The 11,354-nt window shown below is 40.8% G+C and overlaps 1 protein-coding gene across 1 annotated transcript; it reads right to left on the minus strand.

The window, feature by feature from the left end:
• Positions 1–7,684: 7,684 nt before the first annotated feature.
• Positions 7,685–11,354, minus strand: LOC115753910 (protein SMAX1-LIKE 3). The gene is made up of 3 exons (XM_030692764.2): positions 9,848–11,354; positions 9,025–9,181; positions 7,685–8,912 (listed from the first exon to the last, which is right to left on the minus strand). Exons 1-3 carry the CDS (start codon positions 11,089–11,091, stop codon positions 7,914–7,916), a joined length of 2,400 nt encoding a protein of 799 aa, XP_030548624.1. The 5' UTR covers positions 11,092–11,354; the 3' UTR covers positions 7,685–7,913.

The raw sequence follows: 11,354 nt of genomic DNA on the forward strand, positions 1-11,354 counted from the left end.
GTGGGACCTAATATATTACAAGTTATCCCCCTTAAAGAACTGACGTTCTCATCAATGTAATGTTGCCTCGTGTTGTCCAGTGACGCTCCGCCTATAAGCGGTCTAGTTCATTCCAGTCCTCTCCCTCGTCCTAAAAGCCTACAAGGAGTTGCAAATTGTCCAAGGTCTCCCACCCAACGATCAATCTCCACCATTGTTGAACTGGGTTGTTATAGGCCCACCAACTAATGTATGGTTCATCCTTGAACCATACACCTATTAGAGGGGGGTCCTGTTTCGGTACCACTTTAACCCCTCGGTTAACTTGGTCACGTTATTGTTTACTTTAATCCGCCTCATACCGAGTCTTGGAATTTTGTAATTTGGTGTACAAGTAATCACTTTCTTGGGATGTCACCCATCCCGATAGTACTTTTACTTGAGCATGCTTATCGTCGGAGGTCCAAATACAATGTCGTTAAGTCAAAGAGTGTCTCTCACGAATTATTTCTAATTTCATGTATACAATCCATGAATGCTTCTCTAGTCTAGTGTTCAGTTTGGTTTTGCCCCCTAAATGATCTAGAAATCCCAAACAAGTCATTCTTTGTTCGGGCCCTTTCACCCTTGTGATCTGTTTAAATTATGTATCGAGTTTGAGCTCATAGCGAAAATTTAAATATTTCGGATTAGATATTTTTTATTTGGATATAAGATTTGCGTGCAAGTGCCGTGGAAATATATTTTTTGTTAGGAATCTTGATCAAGAACATAATCTTCTGTTGGAATTGGCGTGAGAAAAAAAAAAGGAAAAGGAAAAGCCCAAGTCCATGTTAATCTTATTCGGTGTTGGATTCCGTGCGTGAGAAGATATATTCGGTTGAGGAAATTTGAGTCCGACTTTGACTAAGATTTCCTTGCATATCTTTTCGTATATATCTATTCTGTTTTTGTCAGATGAAGGTGAGTTGCAAGCATGGGTCTTTGCGATATTTCGTCCAAGAAGAAGTTCTTGAAGCGCCGATTTTCTAAGCAAGTGCTTGATATTGGGACTTCGTTTTATTTGCAAAATTACGTCAATAATTCAAGTGTTGAAATCGATTAAATCTTGAGGTTAGATTTGTTTTAATTCCTTTGCGAGATTGCTAGATTATTTCGTTAGGAATTGGTAGCTAAACATTGTGTGCGTTCTTGGTTGTAATTGGGGCTTGGGAAACACCGAGAGTGTTTGAGTTACTCGAGTTTGATCTATAATCTCCGTGTATCGCTCGTTCAATAGTAGAATTTGTTGCTGCTCTCTCCGTGGACGTAGGTCTCTATGACCGAACCACGTACATCTAGTGTCCGATTTATTTTATTGTTCTGTCTATTTTATCGTTTGATCGCTTGGTTCCGCGCAACAATTGGTATCAAAGCTAGGCTTGTTCGAGTTGAAGCGAATCGATGGCGACTGAAGAAGTAAAAGAAAAAACCGATAGATTTGAGGGGAAGGAATTTGGTTTCTGGAAGATATAGATTGAAGACTACCTATATCGGATGAAGCCGCACTTACCCTTGTTTGGAAAGAAACCAGAGACGATGAAGCAAGCGATTGGGAATTGCTTGGATAGACGAGCATTGTGTGTTATTCGACTAATGTTGGCTCGTAATGTCGCGTTTAATATCGTCAAAGAGAAGACCATTGCGGGTTTGATGAAAGCCCCGTCGGATATGTACAAGAAGCCCTTTGCGATCAACAATGTCTATTTGATGCAACGTCTGTTTAATTTGAAGATGAGCGAAGGTGCGTCTGTTGCTACTCATATCAATGAATTCAATGTGATCGTTAGTCAATTGAGTTCGGTTGATATTGACTTTGAAGATGAGGTATGTGCTTTGATTCTATTATCCTCATTGCCCGATAGCTGGAATACTACTGTTTCTGTTGTTAGTAATTCATCCGGGTCAACAAGTTTGACGTTTAATGGTATTCGAGATTTGATTTTAAGTGAGGACATCCATAGAAGAGAATCTAGCGAATATGTATCTACTGCTTTAGTAGGTGAAAATAGAGGAAGAACCGATATTCGTGATAGTAGAAGTAGTATGAACTCGAATATACGCAATCAATCTAGGATCGGCGATGCTGCATGTTGGAACCGTTGCAAGAGAGGGCATCTTAGAAGAAATTGCTTAAAGCTGAAAAATGAGAAAGATAAGGAAATTAGAGTTGAATATGCGGATGATATTTTGATGGTGTCGATAGTGTCTTGTTTGTCATTGAGAATCCGTCATTTGATGGATGGATTATGGATTCTGGTTGTTCTTTTCATGCTACACCAAACAGGAACTGGTTTGCTACTTATTAGTACACGGATAGTAGTAAAGTGCGGTTGGGGAACAACGCTGAATGCGATGTTGTGGGTGTTGGTGATGTTAAAATCGGGATGCATGATGATATTGTGAGGACATTGACTAGAGTAAGATACGTTCCCGAATTGTAAAAGAACTTAATTTCCTTGGGTGCTCTAGATTCATTTGGATGCGGGTATTCTTCACAAGATGGAGTTCTAAAGATTGTTCGAAGTGCCTTGGTGATAATGAAATGAATCAAGCATGGTGGCCTGTATGAACTTCAAGGTGAGACATTGATAGGTTTCGCTTCGGAGACGTCGATATCTATTCGAGAGTCTAACGACCGCTCAAGGAAGACCCGGGTGTCTATGCTAGTGCACAAGTTTGATGTTGTTGTCGGGAATGCGCGATCGAGAGTTTTGATTGAGACGGAGACCGGTAAGTCGATCAAGCATGTGCGAACCGACAGTAACATGGAGTTCTGCTCGAAGCTGGTAAATAAATTTTGCATGATAAAGGGCATAGTGAAACACCGCACTAATGCTAGTAGACCACAACAGTTTGCGGAATTAATGAGCAGAATATTACTAGAGATGACCCGAAAAATGATCTCTAGTGGTGGTATGGCTAGAAGAATTCTAGCGGATGCGCTTAGTATGGCGAGCTACCCGATGAATAGATCTCCATCGATTGCGATCGGATATCGCACTCCCAAAGAAGTGTGGTCGGGTAACGTTGCTGATTATTCTATTTTTAGAATGCTTGGTTGCCCGTATTATTATTGAGTAAGTGATAGTAAGCTCGATGTGAGGGTAAGGTGCATATTTCATGGCTATGCATGAGGTGAATAGGGTTATCGGTTGTGGTGCCCGAATATAAATTCACCTGTTCACAGCAGAAAAGTTACCTTTGTTGAGTCTTTAGTACTTCAAGCTAGGAGTGATTGTAGTAGTGTTCATACGGATCCGAACGATGTTCAGCTTGAGGTGGAGTTGCAATCCGAAACTCCCGAGGTAGCAGATACTAGCATGGTAATTGACACAGATGGTGCTTGTAGCGAGGTGGAGCCTATAGAGCCAACGGTTGTTGTATCCGCTGATATTGATAAGGTACATGTTCGATCTCCCGACGGATATGGATGCAACGGTGGTTTTGCTTTATCTACAATTAAGGAGCTTGTGTCAGAATGTCTTTGTAGAGCGGTTAAAGGTGCATGTTCGGTTGGTATTCTGATGAGGTCCATGATTATGGCGAAGTTCAAGCGCAACTTGGACTTGGATGATGTCTGTGGTGGTTGAGCCCATTAGGGGCTGTTGGGAGAGTAGTAGCAATGGAGTTCGGATTATAGCGAAGCGATTGTGACTTGGCTCAAACGTCGATCTAAGGTGGAGATTGTTAAAATTATGTATCGAATTTGAGCTTATAGCGAAAATTTAAATATTTTGGATTAGATATTTTTTATTTGGATATAAGATTTGCGTGCAAGTGCCGTGGAAATATATTTTTTGTTAGGAATCTTGATCAAGAACATAATCTTCTATTGGAATTGGCGTGAGAAAAAAGAAAAGAAAGGAAAAGTCCAAGTCCACGTTAATCTTATTCGGTGTTGGATTCCATGCGTGAGAAGATATATTTGGTTGAGGAAATTTGAGTCCGACTTTGACTAAGATTTCCTTGCATATGTTTTCGTATATATCTATTCTATTTTTGTCAGATGAAGGTGAGTTGCAAGCGTGGGTCTTTGCGATATTTCGTCCAAAGAAGTTCTTGAAGCGCCGATTTTCTAAGCGAGCGCTTGATATTGGGACTTCGTTTTATTCGCAAAATTACGTCAATAATTCAAGTGTTGAAGCCGATTAAATCTTGAGGTTAGATTTGTTTTAATTCCTTTGCGAGATTGAGAGATAATTTCGTTAGGAATTGGTGGCTAAACCACTGTATACGTTCTTGGTTGTAATTGGGGCTTGGGAAACACTGAGAGTGTTTGAGTTACTCGAGTTTGGTCTGTAATCTCCGTGTATCGCTCGTTCTATAGTGGAATTCGTTGCTGTTCTTTCCGTGGACGTAGGTCTCTATGATCGAACCACGTACATTTAGTGTCCGATTAATTTTATTGTTCTGTCTATTTTATCGTTCGATCGCTTGGTTCCGCGCAACATGATCTCTACACATTCACGTAGAACCGGATTGGTATAGGCTTCTTGATTTTTAGCACGTCACTTGGGCTGCTCGATGATAAGCTCTGTACACCTTCGAGTGGACTAAGTAAATTTGGCTTAAATCAAACATCTCTTAGCAGACACGTAACTCAACGATTAGAGGGGACAGTTTTGTTAATCGCATTTTCTCACCCTTTAACTTATCATGAAAATGAAAAGTGTGTGTCGGAAATAAAGGAATAAAGTGGAATAGGAGCCGAAATCGGAGGAGGCTAATTGGTACTTTCTACGAGAATTTTGAAACCCCAATTTTTCAGGCAAAAGGGGACTTTTAAACTGAAATTTCAAATGAGTAAATTAATTTGAATGATCGACGAGGCACGTACAAATATCATTTTGGCAAGTCCTTCATACATCGGAGTTAAATACCATATCTCCTGAAATGTACAATCTTCAAATTCAATTAATTCATTTTGTGTTGCATCATCATCATCATGGATTCTTATCATTGATTCATGCACACATACAAGTGCTTTGTACCCGTTAGCCTTTTCATCATTACACATTTTACTCTAATAACTTAAACTTTTAGGTACAAATTTGGACAATTAGATAATGGGAAAATTTCAAATAAAAACCTGAAATGTCATCATTTTCTCAAATAAGGGCTTGAAGTGGACCTTATTTAGATTAAGAGTTTAGAAAAGTTTGACTAAGGGTATTTTCATCAATTACATTTTCTGAGCTTTTTTCCCTTCATTTTTGCCGGTGGCCAATCTTAGGCGATGGCCGGTCACCGGCGAGGGCTGGGAGGCAAACTTTGCCGGCCGTAACAAAGAAAAAAATATGGTAAAAATGAAAAATAAAGCAAAAAGGGAAAAAATAAAAAAATAAATGACGAAAATACTCTTGGTCAGACCATTCTTTCGAACCATAAGGGCATTTTAACTCCTTATTTGAAAGAAGGTCTACTTCAAGCCTTTATTTGGAATTTTCTCTTAGCTAAACTCAACAGTGAAAAGCTAACATGTAGATCGTCCATTAATTAGAAATAAAAAGGAAAAGAGTGATAATCAAGCATTTATATTTCTACGTGAGATGAGCTAAGGAGAGCCAACTTGCAAAAATTCGAACGATTCTCGTGCTGTGGAGGAGTCGCAACCGACAAACTCTCTACTTATGCTTTGAGTGTTCTGATTTAAAGCTGTGAAGATAATGATCTTCGGGCGATTCCAAAGTGAACAAACCTTTAATCTTTAACTAAAAGTAGAGATGCTTATCTATGTGTTTTCGCGCTAATCCCCTTTTTGAACTTTTGCTTTGTTTAACCTAATTATCCCCTAACTTTCTGATGCTTTCCAAAGATGAGAACGTCGGGCATCGATATATCAAAGTAAGCAAAATTTAATTCTTTTTTCCCTAAAACTCTTAGCAAAACCTAAAAAGTAGTGCTCTTTCTTTAAAATCTCTTAGGGCAAGATTTCTCTTTTCCTCTTCTAAAGCAGAAAAGTTGCTTCTCCTTTGCACAACTCTTACGTAATGGATCATACCATCGTCCTTCTTTTCTGCATTATCGATATTCTTCTCGAATACATATTAAATTGCTAAGCCCCATCACTACTTTTTTTTTTCCTGTGTGTTGTGGCTTCCCAAGCAAATTTAGTTGTGTTATTATGTAAAGAAGACCGATCGATGATGCGCACGAAAATGAATTAATGTTTATAAAAAGCCGTATATTTAGCTTGATCATTGGAATGACCTGGTGGATGCTCCCACCATGATAGGTTCAATCATGAGAAAATGCAAAATGCTCATGGGGATTGATGAAGAAATATTTGGACTAAGCAATATCTGCATATTAATAGTGCTTTTGTTTCAAGTAACTATTTGGGAATAATGGTCTTTGATTATGAACAAATGAAAGCCGTTTTGCAAAATAATCAGAGAATGGCAAAGTGGGTGTATTTTTTTTTTCCCAAAAAAGGGAATGTTTTGGAGCAGTAATTGGTAGCTTCCAACCACGTGTATTTCCTTGCCATAGATAGTTCTAGGATTTTAGGGAACTTTTTCCTCTAGAACAAGTCATTGTACTTAACTTGTGGTCCAAACCATATGAAATTCTTTATCACAAGTAACTTAGATGATATGAGATCCCTAAGCCCCACAAGATCAAACATTTGAATCCTTTTGAGCTAAAACATTCTTAATTTGGAAGCTCTTTCTTTAAAGGGTTAATACTATGGAAAACTCTAAACTGGTACACCAATAATAAATTTATCCAATTTTTTTTTTTTTACCACGAAAAACCTCAAACTGGTATATTTGTAACAAATTTATCCCAAACCGGTATAAATGTGACAAATTTACCATCCGTTATTTTTCGTTAAATTTAACCGTAAAATATTTGAGTTAGATGACACATGACAGTTCATTGGTGTATAAGTTTAGGATTTTTACCCTCTGTTTATTACAGATGTATTAATTTGAGATTTTTCGTGGTATTAACCCAATTTAACGAGGGGTAAATTTGTCATAGGTGTACCAAATTGAGATTTTTCGCTATAAAAAAAATTAATTTAGGATAAATTTGTCACGGTTGTACCAGTTTTGGATTTTTCACAATAAAAAAAAAATAGTTTGGGGTAAATTTTTTTATACTAGTTTGAGATTTTTTTGTGATAAAAAAATAGTTTTAAGTGAATTTGTCACGGATATATCGAGTTTGGAGTTTTTGTGGTATTAATCCTTCTTTAAAATGCATTGTGGCCCTCTACTTGTACCTCAATCTTTGTGTAGTAACTTTAGAGAAAATTACCAAAAAATCATAAAATTATTGTAATTGTGCCAATTTATTTCTAAATTTTTTTTTTTTTGGCTTGGACAAAATTTTAATAATATCTTTTTTTTTTTTTAAATTTTTTGATTCTATTTATTTCTTTTTTCTCTTTTCCCTCTCTTTCTTTTTGTTATTTTCTTCCCACTAGCCGGAGAGCTGCCGCGGCGAGGGTTTTCGGAGCTTGCCGGCCATTGGGCGAGGGCCACGAAGCCCTCATCGGCGGCCGACGAGGGTTGCAGCCCTCGTCCAGGCTGGGGCGAAGTGCGCTCGGCCGCAGGCGAGGCCCTGGCGGGGCTGCACTCGGGGATGAAAACGAACCTGCAATGGAGAGTTGGAGCATTTTACGACGAAACACAGAAAACGAAGATAGAAACTCAAGGAAAGCCTTCAACCAACCAGCCTGTCTTTAATATAGAATCTACTTGGAATTTACAATGATGGGCATCCAAAGTTTCTGTAGCTAGCTCGTCAAACCTTGTCTTCTCCTACAAATGCCTCGTAGGTCAGTCAAGAGTCAATCACTTCACCTTTGAAATGTATACCCCAAATATAAGAACAAAAAGAAAAAAAAAATCACGAAAAGATTCTCCTACAGTTATTGAACGTTAAAAAGCAACCCACCCGTCAACACATTCCAAAAGTCCTACACCATCAGTTGACCGATCATCATCGACATCTTCGGCGTTGTCTTCTTCGACCAGCATGTTCAAGTCAAGCGACAAGCAAGACCTTGTCTCAGGCGAAGATTTCAGCACGAAATTAGTCGGAGAAGAAGAGCTACAGCGCTCACAGCTCAAGATGACGATGGCGTCGCTCAGCTCAACCTCGTCGCCGACCGAGCTGCTTATCCTTCCTCTTTGCATTGCTCTCTTGAAACCCATTTGAGCAATACAGTCAGCTTCTTCAGCATCTTCGACAAAGAAGACCCGGTGCGGGTTCTTCAACAGTTCTTCGGCGAATCTCTCGATGTAACCGGAGCTTTGCTCGTCCCTCAGTCTTTTGTTTCCATTGTTTTCTGGGGAATGTGCTCTGGTAGATGATGAGAAGCTACTTAGAGTAATGGATGAGAAGCTGGTGTACGAGCTGAAGACGAGCCGAGCCAGCTCTCTAGCCACCTTCTCTTTGGCTTCAGCGTCCGCGCCTTGAAAGAGAAACCAAGTGTCTTGCTTAGACGCACCATTTTGGCACTTAGACCCGGGTTTTCTTCTCGACATGCCTGATCGGCATCGCAAGATCGTGGCTGCAATTTCAGGGATTATGGCCTTTTGACATGGGACTTTCTTCTCCAACTCGGTGCAGAGGGTTTTGAGGTTCTCAGAATTGAGCTCCTTGAACCTTGGAACGTAGTCTACCTCCATGATTTCGCTCGAAGATGCTGAGTTGGAATGCGAGGAAAGCTCAATGACAAAGTTGACCGATTCTGATGGGGGATTCCAAAACTCTCGCCAAGAATGTAGTTTCGTGGGTGGCCACTCATGATGAACGAAATGGTGAAAACTAGGGTTTTGGTGTTCGTGGGAATAGCTTGAAGCGGAGGGAGATGTAGGCAGAGAAGAGAACATAGGGTTTTTCCCAAAGTTGTTCCATTTTTGGCATGCGTACTCCTGATGATCAATAAGCATTATATAAGAGAATGGTTGAGAACTACCAATGGTGCTGATGATGAAAATCATAATGAAGAAGTGCGTAAGTGTAAACTGTAAACATGATTATGACCTCATCATCGTTATTGCAATGTCTTCTATACTCGTCCTTGCAATTTTGAAGCCATGGCGGAAGGGATGAAGTGGTCGATGATCGTGATTCGACAATCTCAAAAGGGCTAGCTGGCCCCCTATTTTCAGCTTTGCTCATGCAATCTGTTTCTGGTCCACTGCGAAAATGATGAAGAAATAGTCAAGTTGAATCTTTTCGTAGCATAATCTTGGCCTATGGCCCTAGCGTAAAAAGAATGTCAAGATAACCATGCTTTCTTCTATTTTTTCCACAAATCAGCGAGTCTATACTATCTTCTTCTATGCAGATAATTTGAGGCTGGGTTTTGGTCCACCGCCTAATCATAGCATTGGAACTGACTTAGCTACTAAGTTCTACTTTGGCATAAAGTTTTTATCCATAAAGAAAAACGTAAAAGGGAGTGTCAAAATCAGACTAAATCTCCAAACCTAATGCAAAACACACCGACACGGCACGAGTTACAAAATGGATTTGGACAAACCTAGATATTCTTCGAAGTATAAACAATGTGCTAGTGTGTGCTGCATCAAAAATTGGAGAGATGGTCACCCGTAATTGATGTTTAACAGACTCTGATAACGAAAAGCTAGTTCAAGTAAAGTCCCCACTCCTCATTTCCAAACGCAAAGAACATGTTATCACTTTAAAGAAAGATAAAGCAGTTGTGCCTAGTTCTCACTCACCCACAGTTCTTTACTTGATGGATTGGAGAAGAACTAAGAAGTTCTGAGAAAAAGCGGAAGTTTTGAAGTTCAAAAAAAAAAAAAAAAAACAAGACAAGACAACTTTGTTCTTTAGTTACCTGTCAGTGATGAGGCTCAAGCTCAAACTTCCTGCTGGGATTGTGAGAGGATGGAGGCACCAAAGAGTCTCTATGGACGGATAGCCGGTTTTGCACCTCATGTAGCTTTGGAATGTGGCAAATCCCAGGAGCCAAAGCCTTCCATTCCCACCAACTCCAGACATCAATTTTGCTATCTCCCCGACCACATGTTCAACAGCACAGTAGTAGTTGCTGTTCCTCTCTAGTTGATGTCCCTTAAATTTCCTAGCTCTATACTCAGCAGTCCACTTGAGATCTCCCAAGTACAGAACCAACCCGCCATCATCATTGCTCATGCAACTCTTCACGTGCCTCTTGAGATCTTCCATCTTCCCATCTACCTCTTCCCTAAGCTTGTGCTCGAAGGAGCTCATAGAAAGGTTGAGAATCGTTAAGCTTCTTATTGTTTGAGGAACATCATCATCTTGTCCCTTGTTTAACTTGTCCAAAACTGCTCCAATCACTCCCTCGACGCTAGCGAGGCACTCTCCAACAACAACAATGCTTTTCCGCCTCTTGTTCGCCATGTTTTCCAATACATACGCGACATCATCGCTTCTAACTGGATCCGGTACTTTAGTGCTCCCCGACACCAATCTGGTTTCATCCAAGGAACTCAGAGGAGACTGATGAGAAATGACCGACAGATTGTTGTTATAAGCACCCTTTGAGTTGTCCTTAGTCACCGCCTGGTTTTTTGAGCAAATGTTTGAGGAGGAAACGGCTTGCTCGACGTTGCTCTTCACTTGAGAACTGGAGAAACCTGCTTCTTTCATGACTCTACTCACGCTAGGGTCATCTAGGATGGAGATGATGAGCTGCTCGAGCTCGATTTTCACGGCCAGGATAGGCTGCTGCTGGTTCTCAATCGAGCCGCGGCGCTGGTGAGCCTGGGCCCTCTTGAAGGCGGCGACAAGGGCGTTGGAGATGGAGGGGCTCTGCAAATGAGTCCCCAGGACGTGGCTCGGAGCAGCAGCCGGGAGGCGGTTGAGGGCGACGTTGAAGCAGAGCTCGAGAGCCTTACAGTGTAGAGGGTGGGAGTTAGATTGAAGACAAGCTGTTCTCAGAAGGCCGGCGGACGAAACAAGCATGGTGTTGGCCACATGGAGAGGTGTGACTTGAGAGTGGCCACGACGCTTCGCTAGGTTCACAGCCTGCTTCACCACGGCTGACGCTTCGGCCGTCAGGGCATGTTGGACTGCGCAGCCTCCTCCTGCTCTCATCTTGAGGCGAATTAGGAGAAGTTGCAGGAGTGCTGGAGCCAAGAAGAAAAGGGGTCTGAGTTGGGTTTTGTGAGTGGTGTCAAGGAACTTGCAGAGGTTTAAGTTTCATGGGTGGGTATTGATATAAAAGGGCAAAGAGGAATGGATGGGACTGTCACTCCATTTGTTGTGATGGGATGGAGAAGAAACATGTTTTGGAGAAAGTGATTTGGTTTTTATCTCTTTGGGAGAACTTGAGGGAGGTGGGCTATGGCTATGCTTTT

Source organism: Rhodamnia argentea, chromosome 10 (assembly GCF_020921035.1).
Source record: "Rhodamnia argentea isolate NSW1041297 chromosome 10, ASM2092103v1, whole genome shotgun sequence".
Classification (NCBI taxonomy): Eukaryota; Viridiplantae; Streptophyta; class Magnoliopsida; order Myrtales; family Myrtaceae; genus Rhodamnia; species Rhodamnia argentea.